Below are 22,199 nucleotides of genomic sequence, written 5' to 3'. Positions count from 1 at the left end.
ACTTAAACATGTGTAAATATATTTTTCAAATGAATTATTGGACATTTTATTTCTATTTTATATCTAAAATGTAACTAACGAATAATTTATTACCCCAACTAAGTGCAAATTATTTTATAACCTTCACCATTAAAAATTATTATAAGAAAACTTATCATGGGCTTGTAGTCAGATTAATGGGCTAGAAAAGCCCAAATAAAATAAAAAATTTCAACCTTTCGTGCTTCGCTGTGCAAAGACTACTCTGGTTGTATCGAACGAGCGAAACCCAACCAACGACGAGCGTTAACCTCAAATTTGATTAGATCGCTTCTCACTCCTCAATTCGTCTTCCTCGTTGGTATCGTTATCGTATCGCCTTATAACCTCCTTCGCTGCATTACATTCTCTGTCTTGAATCCTTGCCTCTCTCCATGGCTTCCTGTAAGTTTCTCTACCTGTCTTTTGTTGTCTTGTCTGATCTTACAAGTCTCACGTTTCTTAAATCGCACACGAGGCCGGGTTTTCGTTCTTACATTCAAATTTCGATGCTTTCTTAGTTTTTTGTTCTCACTGAATCATATCCATCGAAAAAGATGGAGCTTTGGTGATTCTGCTTATATTGAGTGATTGAGTGAGAGGTTACTCCGAAAGGGACTTAAATTTTAACAATTAGGTTGATTTTGGGGTGAATCAGATATCTAAAATTTAAGAATTCTTATTCATTCTTTGTCTCAGTGGTGATGAGATTCAATCTACTTTCTTGTTATCGAACTGTGAAAGCTAATCTAAATTGATCAGTTTTTTTTCATCTGGACTCTCTGTAATTGAATTGAATACATCATTTCCATGGGCTTGGCATTGTTAATGTTATTTTCATAGTTTCGAAATCCTAAATTTGGAATATTCAACAGCACTACATAGACACTATATTTCGAATTACTAGGAATCTTCTGGAGCTATCTCGGATTGAGAGTTTAAGACATGATTATGTATAACTCAGAAAGTGATTGGTCTTTTTCTTCTTGAGCCTGTCTTTGTTTTCGCTGATTTCCTCAAATGAGACCTTGGCGTCTATTTCAGGTAGCCTAGGAGTTCCCAAAATCAAAATCTCAGCAGTAGAGCTTAGTAGAGTAAGATCTGGAAGCTTACAGATAGTACCATGCAATCAAAGATCATTGATTTGTCAAAGGCCGGTTAAGTACTTGAGTCTGAGGGCAACTCTTGGTTCTGTGAAAGCTGTCCAAGCGTCTACTGTCACAGCTGCTGAAACAGCAGGTAAGCTTATCCCTCTTTGTTTTTCTGATCTTTGGGTCTTTCTAGCGTTTTTTTGCGGTTTAATTGTTTTGCATATCGAGTGGGTTCACAGGTGGACTGATATGCGCATGGAAAATGTCTTTTTATTTAAATGTTTTCTGATTTAACCTTCTTATCTTTAGCTACTATAGAAGTAGAGGATTCTGAAGAGACCAAGTCATATCCATTGAACGCTCAGCTCATTCCCAAGCCCTCTGAGGTGGGTTTTGATTTACCACTATATATTAGGATGTCATTTGAGGAACTCTGGCTGATAATTTCCGTTTTTTTTTCCGCCCTTATCATCCTCAAATCCAAAAGAAGAGAATTCGTAATCTTGATGAACTAGTGGAACATGTTTTTTTTTTTTCGAATCTAGTGGAACATGGTTTATGTGAATTTTACTTACTGCGTGCAGAGTAATGAATATTTACTCTGTTTTTTAATTGGATGCACTTCATCTGAGTTCTTTCTTTTTTGGCTATCTGCTAGGTGGAAGCTCTGGTCACTGAAATATGCGATTCATCATCAATTGCAGAGTTTGAACTGAAAGTAAGTCCCCACGCAATTGAGTTGTAGTTATGTAACTGCTCTTCTGAATAGTCATCTCAGCTGAGTTTTCGAGTAGTATTCTTATCTAATACATCTATGTCTTTTATTTGCATATTCTAATAGCTGGGGGGTTTCCGCCTATATGTAGCAAGGAACTTAGCTGAAAAAAGTAGCCCTCAACCTCAGCCAATTCCTGCTGTGGTTGCTGCAAATGCAACTACTGAGAATCTTGATTCGAATGGATCAGCTTCCTCTACTTCATTGGCTATCACAAAACCAGCATCTTCAGCTGCTGATCAGGGTTTGGTGATTCTCCAATCTCCAAAAGTAAGAGACCACACAACTTAAACGCAAAATGTCAGAACTTTCATTTACTCTGTTGGGAAATTTCCTCTTTTATAATTCTTGTGAAAAAAAGGAGAGCTGAGTTTTAATCATAAAGTTTTTCCCAATCTAAATGGTGTGGTAATGTGCAGGTAGGGTTCTTCAGGAGATCCAAAACCATAAAGGGTAAACGTACTCCTTCGTCATGTAAAGAGGTATGACCAATCTTCTTGAGCAGAAGAGAACGATTGCTTTTATGGCAAAACCGCTCATTACTCTCAGCTTTGCTTTTGTTTACTCTGACAGAAAGACCAAGTGAAAGAAGGTCAAGTTCTGTGCTACATTGAACAACTAGGTGGCCAATTCCCAATTGAGGTTATATAATATCCCATCTGAATTTCTAGTATAGTAGTTTGCTTCTACCAAGTCTGTTAAAATTGCTTCTCTGTTTCTCGATGAATCTTCCAGTCTGATGTTACCGGCGAGGTTGTCAAAATACTCCGAGAGGATGGAGGCAAGTCTTTCTTCTTCTTTAACCTTTCCATGTTTTTCTCAAGACTTGACGTGTGTAATTTTTTTTTTTTTCTCGTTTTCTCATTCGAAACAGAGCCCGTAGGATACAATGATGCTCTCATCTCGATCCTTCCGTCTTTCCCTGGGATCAAGAAGCTTCAGTAAAACCAAATTCGAGCTGGTTTTGAGTTGTGCACTGTGCCTTGTGTATGCTTTTTTAGAACAAATAAACTTCATTCATATCTCTGTGTTCTGTTTGTCTTTTGCTTCTCTGAAAGTTCTTCTTTAAGACACTGTTTTATTCTGTTCTTTTTTTCATATATAAAAAACGTTATGATACGCCAAAAAAAGAAAACGTTATGATACTTTTTTTTTTTTAATAATACATTGAGGATTATGTATACATACAATCCCAAGATTTTCAAAGGTTAAAACGATAGATGATGGTTTCTAATAGTTAAAGATCTGGGCATGGCCGTTATTGACAGTTGATTCCAGCCGTTGGAGAAGAAGCTGCTTTCTGAATTTCTGTATAAATGCTTCTGCACTTTCGTTGATGTCACGTTCTTTCACTGCCGGCTTCCTTGCCGGAAAATTCTCCACCGTCCCTGCTCTCTTCGGCTGCTCGTAGATTGAAGATATGCAAGATGGAGACATGATATGAGAATGAGATAAACGTTGCTCCATTGTGTTTTTTCAACACTAATGCTTCTTGCTTTGTTCCTTTTTTAGTTTTGTTTTTATTCAAATGATGATTTGTGTGAACATATATATTTATATAGATATGTATATGCATAAACTATTTATAAAGTATGTAGAAGATGGCTGTAGATACATTGAACTGTCAATAGAATAAACTTTTTGGATTAAGATAAAACATTATTGTACAATGCCAAACTTAAGATACGCATATGTTTGTGTAGAACACGTTTTATCTGTAGAAATGGAGCAACGTTCAGAAATGTTTCGAAAACACGCTTGAGAAATTGATCTTTAAATTTTCGTAAAAATTCTTATTACTGTAAAATGTTTCAGGGTTTTTTTTTTCCCTTGATTGTCTATTTGCCTTCAATATTACTCATATTATCCTTTTTTCCCACGAATAAATGCATATGATATAATATTATACCTAACACAGTCAATGATTTGAAGTTTCCAGAAAATACTAAGGAAAATCAAATAAAGTATGTGCCGTGATGAAGACAACCATATGATATAACATAGGAAGGAATACTATTATGGCCTAAGTATCTGCCTAACTTTCGCTTTAGTTAGCCAAAAGCATATATCCTTCAGGAGATTTTCAAGATCAATAATAACAAAAAGAAAGGCTATGCAGATTAATCCATTTGTCACATAATTAGAGAGAAAACATCTATATATTCACGATAACCAAACGTCTTCGATTTAAATAATAAAAGCTAAATATGAAACCAATAATTAACCATCAAAACATTTCAAGCTTCAACCAAATTCTTCAAACTCTAGCCGGTGACGATAACAATACATTACTCTCAGATAAAATACACAAATAAATTACAATCTTTAATCTCCCTAATCAAAATCTACGCAACTATCTTTTGTTGTCCGTGCACTTTCCTACATAAAAACAGGGAAAAGGAAGAGTTTGTAGGAAATAATATACTATATGTATAATGATCTGATGATAAGTTGGACTAGTTATTCTTTTTAAATATACTAAAAAAAAATACCTCGAGTGTGCAGTAACTAGTTCCTGTCCAGTAATTTGAGAACTGTTACACGATTAATATAAAATGTGGTTTAGTAGTCATGAACACACAAAAATGTGGTTTAGTAGTCATAAACACACAAATACTATGTTGGACTAGTTATTCATTTATAAATATGCAAAAAAAAATATACCTCGAGTGTGCATTATCTAGTTCCTATCCAGTAACTTGAGAACTGTTACACAATTAAATAAAATGTTCATATACACACAAAAATGAAACTCAATATAGTATAAACTAATAATATAACATCTTAACAAGTTAATAGAACTGAACCTGAGAAATTGGGAGGAGAATTACTCAAGATGTACAAAGCGTCACGCCATTCTTGAGGTGTTTTCTTAGAGGCCATGGCTCGGCCGATTGTGACCAGAGCCAGGGGGAGGCCGTCGCACTTGGCTGCAACCTCCTGAGCCAACTTGGTTATGTCCGGGTGGCTCTTCACCGTCTCTTCTCCGGCATTCTTCTTGAACAAGTCCCACGCTCTCTCCCATGGCAGCTTCTCCATTTTGATCTTCGTTTGTGCTCCCATTTCCCGACAAACCTCGTCCGAACACGTCGTGAACACTATCTTCGATCTGTTCTGTCCGTCCGGTGGCGGCACACCAGCTTTCACTGTTAACAAATTTTAAAACCCTAAAAATTAGGACCAAATCAACTCAACAAGACTTAGGTCGCAAGTCATATGTATAATGCAGATTTCTTGCACAACAAGTAATCCTTTACCTAGATCTACTTTCTCCCAAACGTCGTCGAGGAACAAAGCGAATCGTCTCTTGCTAAGTATCTCGAAGATCTTACCGGCCTTCTCTTCCTCCGTTTTGCTAGTCCACGACCTGTCAAGAAACCCTATCTTCTCTCGAATCGTGTCCTGAATCTTCTCAAGATTCAGATTCTTGGACACAAACACCCAAATCACAAAGTCAAACCCGTTTAACTTGTGCTGAAGCAACCTGTTGTTAACCTGAGTCAACACCGTCGTCTTTCCAACTCCTTCAACGCCGTACAACCCAATAATTCCGGTGTTATCCACCGTCATGCACCGCCACACTAACCCCGAAACCGCCTCCAGTCCAACTGTCTGATCATCTCTATCAACGGTCGAGCTCATCATCGATCCACCACCACCACCATTACCAATGCCACTATTCTCAACCACCACATCGAATGTTCCTCTGCTCTTTATCTCCTGAACCTCTTTCAGCATCTTGCAAATCTTCTTGTCTGTCTTGTGACTACTACTCATCATCATCATGCTCGATCCATTCGAAGAAGAAGAAGACATCATCATCATCAGCATCTCTTCAGCCTCTTTGATCGCTGCGTCGGATTGTCTAAGCCAAACCTGGACTTTCTCGAGCCGTTTCAGCTTTTGCTGATCCTCGTACATTTTGACTCTTTTCATCACATTGCTTCGTAGATCCTTGAGCTCCTCCGTTGCGGTTTTCAGCTTCTTGACGTTATCGTTCTCTTTCCCGACGTAGATGCATCGTGTCACCATACTTTTGAGATCTTTCCCCATCCTTTGAGCTTTTTTTTTCTTCTTTTTTTATTTCTACAAATTAATCACTCAAATAACATATAAGTTATAACCATATGTATAGAGATGATCGTGTTAGCCATGGCTTGTACTGACCCGCACGTTGTGTTTGTTTATTTTATTCGAGTGTTAGTTGTTGAAGGATCTTAATTAAGGATTTAATCATCTTATAGTACTTCTTATCGTGTGATGAAGTGATTAATGTTAAGATGAGTTGACTATCTACGTTGACAAAAAAATATGAATTTAGTAAATAAACATCGATAACATAAACAAAAACCGTGTTCGTTAATTGTCTCTTGTTATGGTTATCATGTCATCTTTCTCTCCTTGCAATAATTCTAGTTGGATTAAGAAGACCAATTTTGACTTGGTCCTGGATGATGTTGCGGTTAAGCGATCATTGTAAAATTTTGTATCCTCATCTTTTGGTGATCCAGATTTGGGATGAGTTATTGGAAGATGAAGTTTTAAAAGATTGTTAATATACTAATTACACTCTAAAAAAATATTAGAGTTGACATCCGTAAAAAAAAAAAAACAGTAGACATGACATCAGTAGATGAAATTTGACTCGTACATTGTATATTCGTATAAGATGTAAGGGATGATACCCGACTTTACGTTTGAAACGCAAAATTACGTTTGCGTTCAAATATAGCCCTCAGTAACCCAGTTGCATATTGGGCCTACTCTTCTTTTCGGCCCAAATCCTAATAAGACAGAGAGTTTGTTCCGGTTTAAACAGTTCCACCGCCGTTTGTCTCTTCTCCCTTCAAATCGGTTTTCGCATTTCCATCACTTCACTTGATTTGTTTTCTTCCTCTTTCGGTAAAATCCTCTCTTTCTGATCTCACCTCTTCGCTCTCTTATTGCTTCTGAGCCTTAAGGTTACAAAAAGTTTCATTTTTTACCTTTGTAATTTCGCAATATTTGTCCTTAGTGCTGTAGAACTGTTTATGATATACGAATTTGTTGTTATTAGCTGAGGATGGCGATTTTTTTGCTCTTAATTTCTGATTCTGCTAGTAAATTATGCTTTTTTTTCCCCTCCATTGGATTGTGAGTGGAACTTTTCCTAAATGGTACTACTCTGAGTTTGTTTGATTATTTACCAAGTGTTCGTCGGTTATTGTTTTGTTTGAAGAACCGGAAACATCTAAATTGCTGAAGAAGACAAGCGTTGATTTGTTTTGCGTATATAATTCGACACTGATTCAAAAGAAAGCTTGTTTCTTGTCAAAATTTTGTTGCAGGTATAACGGAGATGCGAGGGATAGCGACTAGATCACTTTATTCTTTGAGCCGATCGTTGTTATCGCACCTCCGTCACGGGATTGCAGTCGACCCAGCCGCGTACGTAGCCGGTGGATGCTGCCGAGAAACTCCTCTGCTTGGTTCGCTTTGGTCTACTGTTCAACGCCGCGGCGTTAAAGTTAACGCGATTCAGGTAAAGTTTCTTACTTAGTTTGCGGAGATTGAAGCTTCTACTTATTTGATTAGTGAGCTAGCCATTGCTCGTCTTGTTTGTTGTGATGCAAATAGTAAACTTCGTAATTCTAATTCAAATAGTATAAACTCGATGTATGGCGTCATTTTTGGTTTGTATCGTCCGGATTCTCACGCTGAGTTCTTGGGGCTTTTTTTCAGCTAAGGCCAGGGAATGTTATTGAACGAACAGGTTGGGGTTTTTGTTTAAGGTTTACTCCTTTTCATTATACTTCTGAACGTTTAGCTATAATCTAACTCATTTTGATGGAACGTGGACTTCCAGGACGTACTTTCCGGGTTAGTCATTTGGACATTGGTTTTATAGCTCGAGTCTTTTTGGTTCTACGCAATGAGAAACATGGATTTTTCATTTTGTAGGTTGTAGAAGCAGAGCATAAACAACAAGGCAGAGGAGGAGCCTCCATGCAGGTATGCATATTTGAAAGTCTTCATCAAGAAATTACTCTCCTTCGGTTCTTGGAAATTTTGGTGGAGTGAAAGCGCTGAAGATATTTGATATATGCAGAACAATTTTGTTTATTACGGCTTGTCTTCTGTTTTAGCCTTTGGTACTTGACTTGTTCTGTTTTGTCAGTAGTTTAATTTTCGTGTCACCTTGTCTTTTCTGTTGATATTCTGTTTCTAAGCCTCAATACTTACACCTCTATTCTTTGCGGGAAATAGGTGGAGCTTCGCGATGTTGACAATGGAAATAAACTTAACTTGCGATTTGGAACTGAGGAGTCTGTTGAAAGTATGTTTCTTATTCCATAACATTCAAAATCCTAGTGTACTTATATCAAATTATTTTGGTGTGATATTGATTGCATCAATTTACTGCAGAGGTTTTTGTTCAGGAGAAATCTTTCACATGTTTATATACAGAGGGAGATACGGCATATCTGATTGAGTGAGTCCAACTTTTTGTGCAAGTCTCCTTACTTTTTTCATAGACCTTATACATTCGGTAGAACCATGAGTTTGTAAACATTATTTCTTTATAACCACACAGGCCCGATACGTTTGAGCAAGTTGAAGTGCCATTGGACATATTTGGCAAAGCTGCTGTATATTTAAAAGGTTGGTAGTGTAGGTCCTGCTTTTGAATCTATTGGTGTAGCAACATCAATCCATTTTGTTTGTTTTTGCTAGAAACCATTTGCATGTTCTATAATCGCTAAACGTATCTGTTTATCCGTTCCTTGTCGGTGATGATATATATTGTGTTTGACAGAGGAAATGAAAGTTCAGTTGCAGCTGTATGATGGAAGAGCATTATCTGCATCTCTCCCTAAGCATGTCACATGCACAATTGAAGAAACACAGCTTCCCATGAAAGGCTTAACATCAGCTCCTCGGTATGTTTTTTTCTTCTTCTTCTTGTATTTCAGATCAAGAATGCTTTTAGCCTTAGGTGATTAGAAAACGCCATAATTCTTTAAATTGCAGGTACAAGAGAGCTCTCCTAGATAATGGTTCCACTATTCAGGTAAACTCTCTCTCTACTTTGGAAGTTAGCAGCAATTCATATTTTCTTTGATTTTCAATCTTCCTGCGATCAAGAATTGGCTCTAACTACCAAATAAACTAATGGTTCCTCTTAGGTACCATCTTATCTCGAGGCAGGTGAAAAGATTGTGATAAACACTGAGGATGATTCTTTTGTCAAGAGGTAAGCCACTCCTTAAATTCATTGTCAGATGTTCATTTGTTGTTATAAACTTTGCTCAGTCTTGTTGCGTTTTCTGATTACAGGGACAACAAATGAAACAATTGCGTAGTCAGATCAGATGGGTTTCCTATGGAGGAAGATAAATTTGGATTATGTTGAGAAGCGTTTAATAGAAAGATTAGGACATTATTATTGTTGTTCCAGTTCTCATGATCTCGGAACACCTACGTTGATCAACAAGTTCTCTATGGAGGATTTATAGAGTGAGGCAATAATTACAGATTCATAAAGGTTTAAATTGTTTCTTGGAGAACATGAGTGGTGTGTTTCAGTAAAATCGATTAAACACTAGATACAGGTGATTAGTGTTAAGACACTAATTTATTCTTTCTCAAACACGAGAACTCAGATCATCAAATGAATAAGAAAGACAAAAAAAACAAGAACTTATCATCAAATGAAATAATATATATAAAAAAAACGATAACTTGATCAGATTTCATATATATAATAATATAACTGAATAAATTACTTCCTTTGTCTTCTCCGATCGAAAGCACAACAGCAAAATGGTTTCGTTTCCAGTGAAGCCACTCTTCGTCGTCGTCTTGACCTTTTCTCTCCTCCTCGCCGTTATTCTTCTATCTCCGTCGCCTCAGTCCGTGAACACTCCAGCCTCGTCCGCTTCTTTGCTGTAAGCGATTGTCTCTGCTCTTAGATTTCACCTTTTTCGTGGTCTCGGTTCTGGAGATAGGGAAAATTGAAAATCTTCAGATATGAGGTCAATTTGTTTAGCTTTGGTATCATTCGATCGACGGTTCTCCGGGTATGGAATTTAGTTAGGCGTTAAAGATGTATTAAAATCAGCCTAAAATTTCCATTTGTATACTGACATAGGGGAAGTGATTTCCAGTTTATCGTTTTCTTGGTCTTCTGTGGAGAGAAATTATGTTAATTTACAACTTGAACTTGGCTTTGTGCTTCAGTGATTTAGATATATGGAGCGTCAAGAGGATAGCAGAATGGCGTCCTTGCAAATGGTGGTTACAAGGACATCTCACTCGTATGCATTCTTTCTTTTCTTAAGTTTCTGAGTTTAGAATTCTCTCTAGTTTTTGTTCATTATTTGACTCCGTGAGTGATCTAAGTTTGTGGTTCCTGTTTCTTTCTGATCTCCTCTATTGTGAAGGTTTTTAGGACGTTTGTTCTTATATTGTGTTGAAAAGGGCATTGTTTGTTGGTTGGCTGGAGGTTCTCTGTTTGATTTTTTCTCAGTCAGAACTTTTGATCAGCCTTCATTGCAGACACCTGCTTTGGTTTTTTGTTCAGCTCTGCCCGATGAAAGCAATGGATACATCCGCATTGATTGCTATGGCGGCCTCAATCAGATGAGACGCGATGTGAGTTTGATTCAAGAAACCTAAACTGCATTTCTTGCTTTGCCTCACTCAATAAACAATGATCATATGATGCTTGCAGTTCTGCGATGGTGTTGGAATCGCCCGTTTATTAAATGCCACACTTATTCTGCCAAAGTTTGAGGTAGCTGCGTATTGGAATGAGTCAAGGTAGTAGTAACCTCATTGAATGTTTGAGTTTCTCTAGTTTACATTTGCTATTAAAAATGATATATTCTTTCTGCAGTGGATTTGCAGATGTGTTTGATGTAGACTACTTCATTCAAAAGATGAGTGGCTTTATCAAAGTTGTCAAGGATCTGCCAACAGATATAGCATCGAAAGAGCCATTCAGAGTAGACTGTAGCAAGAGAAAAGGTCAGTTCGATTACAGAGAAAGCATCCTCCCACTATTATTGGAACATCGTTACATTTCTTTTACACCCGCAATGAGCCAGCGCAGGGACAGGTACCTGGTTTTGTCAGATTCTGGAATTTACATTTTGTGGAGTCTCATAGTTCCTTATTTTTTTCAGCATTTGTGTGGTTACATTTCAGGTATCCCCAATACGCAAAAGCCACGCTCTGTCAAGCTTGTTACTCCGCTCTACGCGTCACTAGCTCCTTGGAGAAGAAAGCCATCGAGCTTTTAGATGCCATACCCAAACCTTTTTTGTCACTTCACCTTAGATTTGAGCCTGACATGGTAGCATACAGCCGATGTGAATACCCAAACCTCTCTCTTTCCTCAGTTGCTGCCATTGAAGCTGCTCAAGTAGACAAAAAGCCTTGGACAGGAGAGCTAGCTCAGAGCTGGAGAAAGCGAGGCAAATGCCCTTTAACTCCTAACGAAACAGTTTTGGTGCTTCAGTCACTAAGAATACCAACAAGCACAAACATATACTTAGCTGCTGGAGATGGTCTGATGGAAATGGAAGGGTTTACATCGGTTTATACAAAAGTGTTCACAAAGTCTGCTCTGCTGAACCATGAAGATTTCACAAGAATGCATGGAAACACAAAAGCTGCATTGGACTATTATGTTTCCATCAACAGCGATGCGTATGTGGCAACTTATTTTGGAAACATGGATAAGATGGTTGCAGCAATGCGAGCTTTTAAAGGGATGCATAAAACTCTGTTCTTGAGTAGGAAGGCATTTGCAGAGCTAACTTCACAGGGACTTCAAGAGGAAAAGCTGAAAAAAGCTCTTTGGGAAGTTCATAAGAATGATTTTGAAATTGGCAGAGGATCTGCATTGCCTGGCTGTTTTTGTGAATCCAAGCTGTAATTCTCAGACACAAGTTACGTTTATTTTGCATTAAAGTCCTCATATTTTAATTGTTACTAAATCGCCCTACTATTTTGGAATCGGATAAACAAAATTTATCGCTTCAGAGCTCAAATTTTCCTCCTGAATGGAAGTTAAAGAAATCGTCACAAAAATGTTGCTGAGTGAAAGCTAAAACTGTATAATTATAAAATTTGGCTTAGAGGATTCTACAGTTTAAATATAAAATTTGTTTTGTTCTTATGTTTAAGAAAATGGCTAGAAAAGGATGATGAGAGTTGCAGAAGCAGCCACCTCCCCACCAATTGACCAGCTCTTTTTGAATGTAATCTCAGTCTTTAGATGTTATAACGAGCAAACCCAATGCACCAATAAGTATATACTGAAAGAAGGGAAGACAACAAAAAAAAAAAGATCTTATATATACATCTCAAGTGAAAAACCATGACAGACAAAATCGCAAGCCGTGTTAGAAGATTATACCTTGATGATAGGTTGTTCTGTCATGATAATAGTCACCCATCCAACATATGGCAAGAACCTGAAAAAGACGAAAAGAGAACCATTTACGACTATTGTTTTTATCTTTTGTAGCAGTTTCAGTGGATCTTTTTGTATGTTTGGCACGAGAGGTTGTTGAAATTAAAGTATTTACCCAATAGCTCTGCCCATTATATGGTGCCGATGAAGCCAAAACTGTCCTTCAGCATAGAGACCTATGTCATCGATGTCATTGTTGTCACCTGGAAAATGCAAAAGCGTGATCAAGTAATCCATGAATATACACAGTAGCCATAAAAGGGTCAACATTCATTCAAGACCAACAAAACAAGCACCTTTTGTTAGAACATCAACTTCTCCAGTATTTTCCCTCTCATGAACCTGTGATTTGATAGAATATGTTAACTATTCTGAACAATCCTCTGACTAATCTCCAGAGATGATAATGAGAAAAAGGTATAAGAAAAACATTACTTTGATGGCACGATGGACGATTGGAATATCACGACCCTAAAAAGAAGAAGCATCAAGTAGGAGAAAATAAATTGGAAGGAAGTTAGTGGTTTGATGGAACACAAAAAGAGACACAGACGAGACAAAAAATGGCACTTACATCAACATTGAAAACAACAATCTCGCCAGCCCGAATGGGCTCCTTGGTCATGTGCAAGAACAATATATCCCCCTGTCAAATTGCCCTCAAATTGATTATTAACTCATTCAATCTGAAATAGGAGGAGCAAGAACCACATAAGCTTAAATGCAACACATAAACTTACTCTCTTAAATCCAGGTTCCATGCTTCCTGAGAGAACAACCACTACTGGGGATTCAGTGCCAGTCACACACATCAACGCCTTCCATATTATCAATGCAGACGTAACGATCATACCTTTACAAAATAAAAAGGCAACCCTTTTTCATATATTATGAGAACAATTTACATACCATATCATAAAAAAAAAAAAAAATTATGCTTCTCAGGATGGAACACTGAGACGGAATTGGGTGATCAATCTAAAACACGATTGATTTTCCGAAAAACGAAATCGGAGGAGAAATGTTGTGAAACCTAGATACCAATTTGTCGTTTTTTAAATATTAATCGAGAATTCAAACACAAATGGAGTTAAATCAGTCATATCGAAACGAACCGAGCGTGACGACCTGAGTGACAAGCTGACGGATCTTGATGGATTTGATTGAATCTACTGTTTCACCGATCCAACCCATATTTCTTCTTCCTTCAATTTTCAGCCAAAATGATTCAGATCCGCAGAAGTTTCTCCCCACGCGTTTCAGTGAAGAAGTTCCAAGACGAAGAAGACGATTTCTCCACGAGCGTTTTTGGAAATCGGTTTAAATATCGAAATGTATCGGGTTTACAGTCAAACCGGTTTAAATACTAAAGACTAACTTTAAATGGTTAGCCCCTTGACTATACTCTTGTTACCAAAAAGACCACTTAAAAATCAAAGATCAAAAGCCGACCCACATTTAGAGCCAACAATTGGCCCAGCTTCATTAAGGGTATGTATGTCTTTACCTTCTTTCTCCGCTTAATAATGTATTTTTATTCACCGCCGGGAGAAGAATCTTTAACAGAGAGGAAATAACACAGACTCTTTTTTTTTTTGGTTAAAGAAAAACAGAGACTTGTTGAAGGTTAATATAACTTTTTGTGTTGTTACATCGATGCTTGTCGAAAATCGAAGATCGATGGCGAAGATGACCAATCTTCCAAGGGTTTTGTTAGAGGATATTCTCTCCAGGGTTCCGATGACATCTATGAGAGCAGTCCGATGTACTTGCAAAAAGTGGAACACTTTATCTAAAAATGACAACTTTACAAAGCTTCAGTTTACTCAAGCAGCAGCAGGAGCAAGGGAATGTGAGTTTCTTGCGATCGTGACGATGAATTGTAGTCTTTATCTGATGAACATCAACCTCCACGGAGTTTACAACGACTATGATCCTTCTATAAGGCTTACAGGTACAGTTATTACCCTCGACGATTCAGATCGAGTCGTTATATCTCGAATATGTCACTGTGAAGGTTTATTGTTATGCACAACGGAAGCTTACACGAGTCTCGCGGTTTGGAATCCGTACTCGGGGCAAACTCGGTGGATCGGCGTCGAATCTACATCTGTTCACCACATAAAGCTTTGGTATTCTCATGCTCTCGGATACGAAAAGGGCAAATCTTGCCGCATCCACAAAATCCTGAGATTTGCTCGTCTTGACTCGGAAAGATCTGTGCACGAAATCTATGATTTTAATTCTGATTCATGGAGGGTTCTTGATGTCACTCCAGACTGGGATGTGAAGTATGAATCTCATGGACTGTCCTTGAAAGGAAACACGTACTGGTATGCTACTGATAAGCGATTAGGAGACAGGTTTTTACTCTGCTTTGATTTTACAAGAGAGCGATTTGTTCCGCGTCTGTCTCTGCCGTTTAGGTCTTCTTCTGATGATGTCGTGACTCTATCTAGTGTTAGAGAAGAGCAGCTTGCGGTGTTATATCAGAACTGTCATACATTTGAGATGGTTGTTTGGGTTACGACTAAGATTGATCCCAATGCTCTGTCCTGGAGCTTGTTTTTGGTGGTTGATATGAGACCACTCTCTGGGTTTCGGTTTTATACTGGTGGGAGTTTCCTCATTGACGAGGAGAAGACGGTGGTTGTTGTTTTCGATGAAGATAAAAATGTAAATAAACCTACTCGCAACACAGCTTACATCATTGGAGAAAATGATTACTACAGAGAAGTGGATATAGGAAAGATTACAACAGGCAAAGAGGGTTTTCCTCATGCGTGCTCCTATGTTCCAAGTTCAGTGCAAATCAACCAACCTGCATGATTTGAAAAACCATGGCCTATTTGATTTGCTCTTTGAACATGATTATTAGTCACTTAATAACTTGTATTGTTCTCATTTCTTCTAGTTTTCTTCTATGCAAATATGTAAAAGCTATAAATTGTTATCAGTTAACTGGGTCTTATAAGCAAGTCCTCTGCTTTCTTTACTTTTTTGTGGGCTATAATTACTCTGACTGAGGAGTTTGCAAGTGTGAGACGTGCTTAGTGTAACTGACCTGTTTTCATAAGACAATGATTGGTAAGATGGAACATCCTTGGTTTTACATTACTACATTTCTAGTGGCTTGAAACATAATCTTTGACTCAGTCCCAATGGTCTCGGAAAAAGTTATGTCTCTCCAAATTTGGGGTAAGTTTTCTTCTCTTCTCTTTTTTTTTTTTTGCAAGCAGAGTTATGTTTGGTAAATTTGTTTTGGTACAAATAAAGCTTGAATCAAGGTGGTGACACTAATAAAAACCATTGAAATACAAGCTCTCCGATTAATGTATCATCTCGACTCACATTTTGAAGTCTTTGATTAACCTAAAACAAATATAACCAGAGAGATAAATGAAGTTAATACGACACTGTAAACTCTGAGTCGTTTTCCTCCGCTTCCATAAACCCATAATGGATCTTGCAACGGTAGTGTATTTGGTTGCACTGATTGCGGCAAAGCACAGGTTTGTTCCGGCAGTTCCGCCGATGACAACATATCTGTGGAAATGGCTAAGCACTCTAGTCCTGGTAAGGCAAGCGTGGACACACCTCTCACGTTTAAACATTGTCCTTGCGCGACTTGTCCTTGTCCTGATGTTGCCGTTTCTATTCTCACGTCTCTCATAAAAATATCTGTGCACGGTACACTCTGGCTGCACCTAAAGTCAACACCGTACTCTGACTTGGACGTCCCCACGAAATTACTGTACATAACTTTGCTCACTTCCACAGCCGACGACTAAAATAAAACATTACATTTTTCTATATAAAACAATCTTGTGGTCGGAGTATAAAGTATTTGTTTGCGTTCCAATCAAATCTAACATTACTAACGGTACGTATACCTTATCATCTTTGGTTTTTTCAGAACCTCCGTTGTTGTAATGCTGATCGATTATGATCGGATTTTCGACATTATCTAGAGTAATTCCATGGAAAGTAATCATTCTCGCGTAACCCGATCCTCCCTGTGTATATATATTACCAGAATATTTTATCTTGAAGAACAATAAGAAAAAAACAATACAAAATATTACAAAATGAGAATAATAAGAAATTTAACGTTACCGGCCAGGTTTTGATCCTAGCACCATTCATAGTTCCTCTAAAGTTACAGTTTTGGACACATACATTCTCCACCGAAGCCGTCTCTCCATCTTTTCCCAAACTTCCTATGCTAAATATTTCACAAATATACAGGATTTAGATATATGTCATAAAATAACATTTTGTCAGTAGATAATTATTAATTGGTTAAACCTTATTCCATGGCCTGGTCCGCAATCTATTCCGGAAATTCTGATGTTAGACGTCCCCGAGTTTATGGCAATGCAATCGTCACCTATACAATCATTACAAACGGTCATGTGCATAACGAAACGATAATGATGATGATCACTAGTAGTAGTACATTTCGAGCGACATTATTGGATGTGACATTCGAGGGACCGTCTATTTTGACATATAAATATTTGCATTCATACAGCATCCTGATTTTTTAATTGTATTTTCTGCTTTTCTGTTTGGAATCTACACAAATCTCCAAAAATACAGTTTCATACCAGTGGCGATGATGCAATCCTGGATAATAACATTGGAAGAAGCGGCGACATCGATTCCATCGGTGTTAGGACTTGATTCCGGCGCATTTATCCGGAGATTTGAGATGCTCACATCGTTGCATTGGTTTATATGAATGTGAGCCATTGGACTATCTACATGTGTTATTCCACTCAATCTAAGGTTGTTGCAGCTCTTGAACTTCAATGCCTAACCTCAAAAAGAAAAGAAGAAAAGCTCATTTTAGTTTTTGATACAAAAGAAAAAGAATTTGTTTTGGAAAAGAAAAAAGAAAGCCCTAACGTTATCCTTACGGTTGGTCTACTGCCTTTGTGTTCCCACCAGCTCGAACCCTGGCCGTTTATTTCGCCACCACCTTCAACCACAAGTCCTTCGATATCTGTAAATAGAATCCATTGATCTTTGTCCCCTTTCCATTTCCCTTTACTCGATGCAACCAGATTGCCCAAAATCTTCAAATTAAAGTCACTAACTGCTTGCTTCAGTATATTCATCATTGTAGTTGTAACAACAATAACAACAACAAAACAGGGGAAAAACAGAGTACCTGAACAACTACAGGGGTGGATTTACAAGAACCTTGAAAATTCAAGGGCTGTAACATAAATGTCATCCCTGCCGGAACGACAAGCTGCCCATCTCCTGTCCCGCTACAGACAACTTCCCAAGCTTTCAAGAACGCCTTCCAAGAAAAAGATACAAAGCTTTCATATAATATGATTCTTTTGGATGTGTAATGAGCAAAGGTTTTATATATTTACAACTATAAACTCTTATCTTTTACCTGCGAATCGTCTGTAACTCCATCTCCAATCGCTCCAAATTGAGTAACATCCAATGCTGTCGAAGATGTGAAGATTTGGAGAATGAACATTGAGAAATTTAAGATCCATGTCTTCTCCTACATGAATTTTCCAGATAAAGAGTAACATCATCAAATATATCTACAATTTATGAACATAATATATATACGTTATCAAATTTCATATATACTCCTATATAGATGCATTTTTTTAGACGAAAGAAGATGGTAAAGGCATTAGTACCATGTTAAGCGGATATTTTGCGGACAGTAGCAGACAATATATGTAAAGATAATGGACATACGAATACGTATATGTACATTTTAATATATTAACAAAAGGAATGATAACATTTTTAACTCAGATTAATTACTTGTGTCCATGAGGCATCGGAGTGGGCACTGTTATTAATTAATTTTCAGTAAAAAGATATCTTGAAAATACGTACCATAAAAAAATATGTTCTTCTTTCGCTTTTGTTCCTTTTCTCTTGATTGGTTCAGTTTTCAGGAACTCGATTCAAGACACAAGTGTAAGGCAAATAAATAAATAAAATAAAATAAACTTTACTTAAAAATACATTGTCTATATTAATATATGCCGTAAATGTAATTTATGTGAATGTCCATTCCAACAAAACTTCCAAATACAAACTAATATGTGAATGCAAAAATAGAACATTGCTTTCGCATCTTTTTGTGTCTATTTTTGACTTAGTGTTTTGCTTTTAATTACTTTTGTGAAGGCTTCGGTTTGGGTTTCTTCTATATTCCGCCTTTCTAATTTTTTATTTTACTTTTTATAGTTAAAAGTTAAGAACCAAAATTTTAAAATAATATACTGAGTTGTAGTAAAATAAAGAGGAAAGTTTTATACTTGTAAACAACAACAAAATTCTTAATAATTAATTACAATTTTAATAATAATTTTGTTTTCCAAGATACAGGCCTAAATACTAGTGTCAAGACAATGTTAGACCATCACCCCCAATAATGGCCCATATGACAGTATCAGGAACCGCACATACTTCCAAAAGCTCATATACTTAAAATCTTTGATCTTTTTTTTTTTGTTTCTTTCTCTTTTACTTGGGCAACTCAAAATCTAATCTCTAAAATCTATTTTTTAAACAATTGTAATTAAACAAATGTAGTTTAATATCCCAAACACTAAAGGAAATGGATCTACAAGGCTTTTGTGGCCACAATGTAGTTTAGCCCAAAGGCCCCAAAGAACAGAAGAAAAAAAATAAAAAAATGAAGTATTATGCAATACAAAAATCAGTTTCATTCCTTGTTTCCCTCATGATGTATTCTTATATCTAGCAAAACTGAATTCGAAAATTTGATACATTTATTACTGGTTATTTAGTCTATAGTTGAAACATAGTGTTTAATGATCTCGTATGCCACTATCTCACTACCTAGTATATCCGGCTAAGGTACGAGACAAGTAACTGGTGGCTGCGTATGGTATACCTCTCCATGAGCATTACTACACATTGATAAGGTAATGTCACCTGCTGCATCAGCCGAAGTTAAGTTGATACCCTTCAAAACAAGTCCGGTGCATCCTACTACTGTGCTACAATTCAGCATTACACCGATATTACCCTTTATCGTCCCTTTTATATCCGTAAATGATACATCGCTGATCTTCACCGTATTTGCATTTGTCTATTAAAAAGAAAGTAAGAAAATTTGATATCATAAATTATAAAATCTTGAAGCTTTTGAATTTTATAAAATAAAGCATAAGAATGATTTAGGTTTTTACTGATCAGAGTTAAGTACTTTAGAATTGTTTGGGCACTTTTTACGCGGGCAATATTGTTGATCGATGATGATTGGGTTGTAAGTTGAATCAAGAGTAACATTAGTGTATGAGATATGTCTCGCATATCCTCCAGCTCCCTATTTAATTATAAGGCAAAAAAACACTATTAAACAACTAATAATATGAATGAATATATTATATATATAATTAATAATTATCACCTTCCAAGTTTTAATTCGTAAACCATTAGTAGCGGAGTTTATAATCGAATCTTTCACATGTATTTCTTCAGCTGTTGCGTTTTGATCTCCGTTGACTCCTAGACTCCCTATACTGTTAAATTAAAATGTTATAATTAATAGTAATGTTGGATTGCATAATTATACATCATCGTTTGAAAATTTTCATATCGTTATACCTAATTCCATGGCCTGGACCGCAAGTGACCCTTGTTATATAGATATGAGAAGAACCACTTTCGACTGCGATACAATCATCACCTACATTAAACTCTTGTTAATCATAGATGCAAACATATATTTTTGTCAAAATAGATGCAAACATATATATAGTAACTCGTAAGTATAAGATATGCATACCTACGGAGATTTGTGTGTCTGTAATATAGATATAAGTAGAGGAACTAATATCGATTCCGTCGGTGTTAGGGCTTGATTCAGGAGCAGAGATGTGAACGCCAGTGATATTAACGTTGCTACAGAATTTGAGTTCAAAATGACTCCTTGGACTGTTGGTTAAATGAATACCTTTCACTAACATATTCGTACATGCAACGAATCCTAATTGCTGGAAAAAGTTTCATAAAATATAACCAGTGATTTAAGGCTTAAAATTCTAATAATTTAGAAAGTGAAAACGGTGATATAGATGGCTAGTTTTTGGTTGATACATATCAGCATTAAAAAACATCGTGAAAAATAATATACGGTCGTGCATGCTTACCATGGGTCTTCTGCATTTTCCCACCTGATTGGTCATATGGAAAAAAATTTACGTAAGAATTGTTCCAAAACGAAGACACAATACAGTTCTGTACACACAGGCATATATATACATCAAGACCGGTTCAAGAATATTATATATATATATATATATATATATATATATCTGTAATTACATACAATGGGACAACGGTTCCACCATATGGCTCCTTTGCCGTCGATTTGTCCATTGCCTTCAACTTTCAAACCGTGGACATGATAGAACGAGAGCCAATAATCACTCACATTACTCCACGGTGAACTTGGTGCCACAACGTTACCATTCACCTTAATATATCCAATTAAAACAGTAATTAGTACTCGAATCTGTATATCATCATAAATTCATAATACACACACACATACATATATATATATATATATTTTATTTATTTATTGCTAGCTTAGATTTTTTACTTATTTATTATCGTTTAGCAATGAGAATTAATTTTCGAGAGCAATATGCACTGAAAGGGGTATATTTTGTATTTTTCGAATTTTCCCTAAAATATGATTGAAATTTAATTTATTGTAATATTCAATTTTGTGAAAACAGTCTATATATGTGAAGAAAAAACATTGTAGCTAATTAAGTATTACCCGAAAATGAAGTCGGCTTGCTGTACATGGACCTGTAAATTTTGCGGTCTTAACCAAGAAAGTTTTTCCATGGGGGGCTACAATCGCGACCTTGGCTGTATTTGCCGCACATGCTGCTGCCCATGCTTCTAGAAAAGCCTACAAACAAACAAATAAAAAAATGTTATACGTATACATATATTTATATGCTAATATAGATGCACGAGTGTACAATATACGTATAAGTAAAAAGACATCACATGTACGTACACGTGAGTCATCTGTCTTTTGATCTCCAACGGCTCCGTATTCGGTGACATCATATGTGTTTTGAGAGTTAACGGTATATGAAGAGCACAACAACAATAGAATCCACAAATATTCCTGCATTGATTCGAATATAATTAAAATTATTTAGAATATATTGGTTTTTTCGTTCGTGATTTTGAAAATAAAGAATTGAAAAGAGAAAAAGATGGCGCCATGATAATAAAGATAAACGTGTCTTACCATAAGTTTTGCAAAACACTCAAGAGCAGAGAAAAGGTTAACAAAGGAGTAAGTTGGTATGGAATGATCTTCCGTGCATGTCGGAATTTGTATAAAGTTAGCATACATTGAATCTTTGTATTTATATAAATTGCAAGAGAAGATTTTGACCAAATACTCATTAACCAATTACATGTTGACTGGAGAATGAATCTGTATCTAATTATAATTAACAGGAAAATATTGTTTCTAAAGGAAAATGGAGTTATGACTTATAAGCTCAGTCAACAAACAGATAATCCCATTTATGCCGGCATCGGCCATTCTATTCCTCGACTTCTTATTTCTGTCAATATTACTTTCACTTTTAAACGGGTTAATATCTGTTATATAGTCTGGTTTAACCGGATTTAAACACACTATACAGTACTCGGATTATATATTGTATATTTTCCCAAATAACCTTAACAACCAATCAGCGCATATGCAAATTAATTAGTATTAATTAATCCATTGAAAACGACATCGCCATTGTCGGCACCGTGTGCCCCCGTCGTCCATGTCTTAGAGTTTGAA

General features: G+C 36.5%; 7 protein-coding genes across 13 annotated transcripts; 4 read left to right on the top strand and 3 right to left on the bottom strand.

Moving 5' to 3' along the window:
* Positions 1 to 241: 241 nt before the first annotated feature.
* LOC18025346 (biotin carboxyl carrier protein of acetyl-CoA carboxylase) lies at positions 242 to 3,029 on the top strand. 2 transcript variants are annotated; one of them, XM_006406869.2, is made up of 9 exons: positions 242 to 423; positions 1,063 to 1,257; positions 1,419 to 1,495; positions 1,768 to 1,827; positions 1,951 to 2,154; positions 2,304 to 2,366; positions 2,458 to 2,526; positions 2,620 to 2,665; positions 2,759 to 3,029. In XM_006406869.2, the coding sequence occupies exons 1-9, from the start codon at positions 414 to 416 to the stop codon at positions 2,827 to 2,829; spliced, it is 795 nt and encodes a 264-aa protein (XP_006406932.1). In that variant the 5' UTR covers positions 242 to 413; the 3' UTR covers positions 2,830 to 3,029. The 2 variants fall into 2 exon arrangements, with proteins under 2 accessions (XP_006406932.1, XP_006406931.1); XM_006406868.2 differs by having other exon boundaries at positions 250 to 423; positions 1,428 to 1,495.
* Positions 3,030 to 4,564: 1,535 nt separating this feature from the next.
* Positions 4,565 to 5,937, bottom strand: LOC18025345 (putative disease resistance protein At3g15700). Its single transcript, XM_006406867.2, has 3 exons — positions 5,142 to 5,937; positions 4,692 to 5,030; positions 4,565 to 4,590 (listed from the first exon to the last, which is right to left on the bottom strand). Exons 1-3 carry the CDS (start codon positions 5,935 to 5,937, stop codon positions 4,565 to 4,567), a joined length of 1,161 nt encoding a protein of 386 aa, XP_006406930.2.
* Positions 5,938 to 6,732: 795 nt separating this feature from the next.
* Positions 6,733 to 9,469, top strand: LOC18025343 (elongation factor P). 3 transcript variants are annotated; one of them, XM_024159543.1, is made up of 12 exons: positions 6,733 to 6,786; positions 7,212 to 7,405; positions 7,606 to 7,636; positions 7,730 to 7,743; positions 7,825 to 7,875; positions 8,131 to 8,200; positions 8,290 to 8,356; positions 8,459 to 8,526; positions 8,681 to 8,804; positions 8,896 to 8,935; positions 9,051 to 9,118; positions 9,202 to 9,469. In XM_024159543.1, the coding sequence occupies exons 2-12, from the start codon at positions 7,223 to 7,225 to the stop codon at positions 9,212 to 9,214; spliced, it is 729 nt and encodes a 242-aa protein (XP_024015311.1). In that variant the 5' UTR covers positions 6,733 to 6,786; positions 7,212 to 7,222; the 3' UTR covers positions 9,215 to 9,469. The 3 variants fall into 3 exon arrangements, with proteins under 3 accessions (XP_024015311.1, XP_006406929.1, XP_024015312.1); XM_006406866.2 differs by having other exon boundaries at positions 6,747 to 6,845; XM_024159544.1 differs by lacking the exon at positions 6,733 to 6,786 and adding an exon at positions 6,909 to 7,040.
* Positions 9,470 to 9,667: 198 nt separating this feature from the next.
* On the top strand, positions 9,668 to 11,890 carry LOC18025344 (O-fucosyltransferase 13). Of its 4 annotated transcripts, none has more exons than XM_006406864.2 (6): positions 9,668 to 9,812; positions 10,105 to 10,181; positions 10,448 to 10,518; positions 10,598 to 10,686; positions 10,763 to 10,984; positions 11,074 to 11,890. In XM_006406864.2, the coding sequence occupies exons 1-6, from the start codon at positions 9,688 to 9,690 to the stop codon at positions 11,804 to 11,806; spliced, it is 1,317 nt and encodes a 438-aa protein (XP_006406927.1). In that variant the 5' UTR covers positions 9,668 to 9,687; the 3' UTR covers positions 11,807 to 11,890. The 4 variants fall into 4 exon arrangements, with proteins under 4 accessions (XP_006406927.1, XP_024015369.1, XP_024015371.1 ...); XM_024159601.1 differs by having other exon boundaries at positions 9,671 to 9,812; positions 10,308 to 10,518; XM_024159603.1 differs by having other exon boundaries at positions 9,772 to 9,812; positions 10,423 to 10,518.
* Positions 11,891 to 11,969: 79 nt separating this feature from the next.
* On the bottom strand, positions 11,970 to 13,682 carry LOC18025342 (signal peptidase complex catalytic subunit SEC11C). The gene is made up of 8 exons (XM_006406865.2): positions 13,462 to 13,682; positions 13,087 to 13,199; positions 12,921 to 12,992; positions 12,782 to 12,817; positions 12,643 to 12,688; positions 12,462 to 12,549; positions 12,290 to 12,347; positions 11,970 to 12,188 (listed from the first exon to the last, which is right to left on the bottom strand). Exons 1-8 carry the CDS (start codon positions 13,538 to 13,540, stop codon positions 12,138 to 12,140), a joined length of 543 nt encoding a protein of 180 aa, XP_006406928.1. The 5' UTR covers positions 13,541 to 13,682; the 3' UTR covers positions 11,970 to 12,137.
* Positions 13,683 to 14,026: 344 nt separating this feature from the next.
* On the top strand, positions 14,027 to 15,185 carry LOC18025341 (putative F-box protein At3g17620). The gene has a single exon (XM_006406863.2). It carries the CDS (start codon positions 14,027 to 14,029, stop codon positions 15,173 to 15,175), a length of 1,149 nt encoding a protein of 382 aa, XP_006406926.2. The 3' UTR covers positions 15,176 to 15,185.
* A 528-nt stretch (positions 15,186 to 15,713) lies between these two features.
* On the bottom strand, positions 15,714 to 17,882 carry LOC18025340 (probable polygalacturonase At3g15720). Its single transcript, XM_006406862.2, is given in 8 exon segments — positions 15,714 to 16,133; positions 16,240 to 16,362; positions 16,463 to 16,571; positions 16,655 to 16,736; positions 16,957 to 17,164; positions 17,269 to 17,427; positions 17,523 to 17,657; positions 17,760 to 17,882. Coding segments are annotated over 8 exon segments (1,359 nt in total).
* Positions 17,883 to 22,199: the final 4,317 nt, after the last annotated feature.

Source organism: Eutrema salsugineum, unplaced genomic scaffold, assembly GCF_000478725.1.
Source record: "Eutrema salsugineum unplaced genomic scaffold, Eutsalg1_0 scaffold_13, whole genome shotgun sequence".
NCBI classification, from domain to species: Eukaryota; Viridiplantae; Streptophyta; class Magnoliopsida; order Brassicales; family Brassicaceae; genus Eutrema; species Eutrema salsugineum.
The sequence above is the reverse complement of the archived record's forward strand: the minus strand, read 5'-3'. Positions and strand labels throughout refer to the sequence as shown.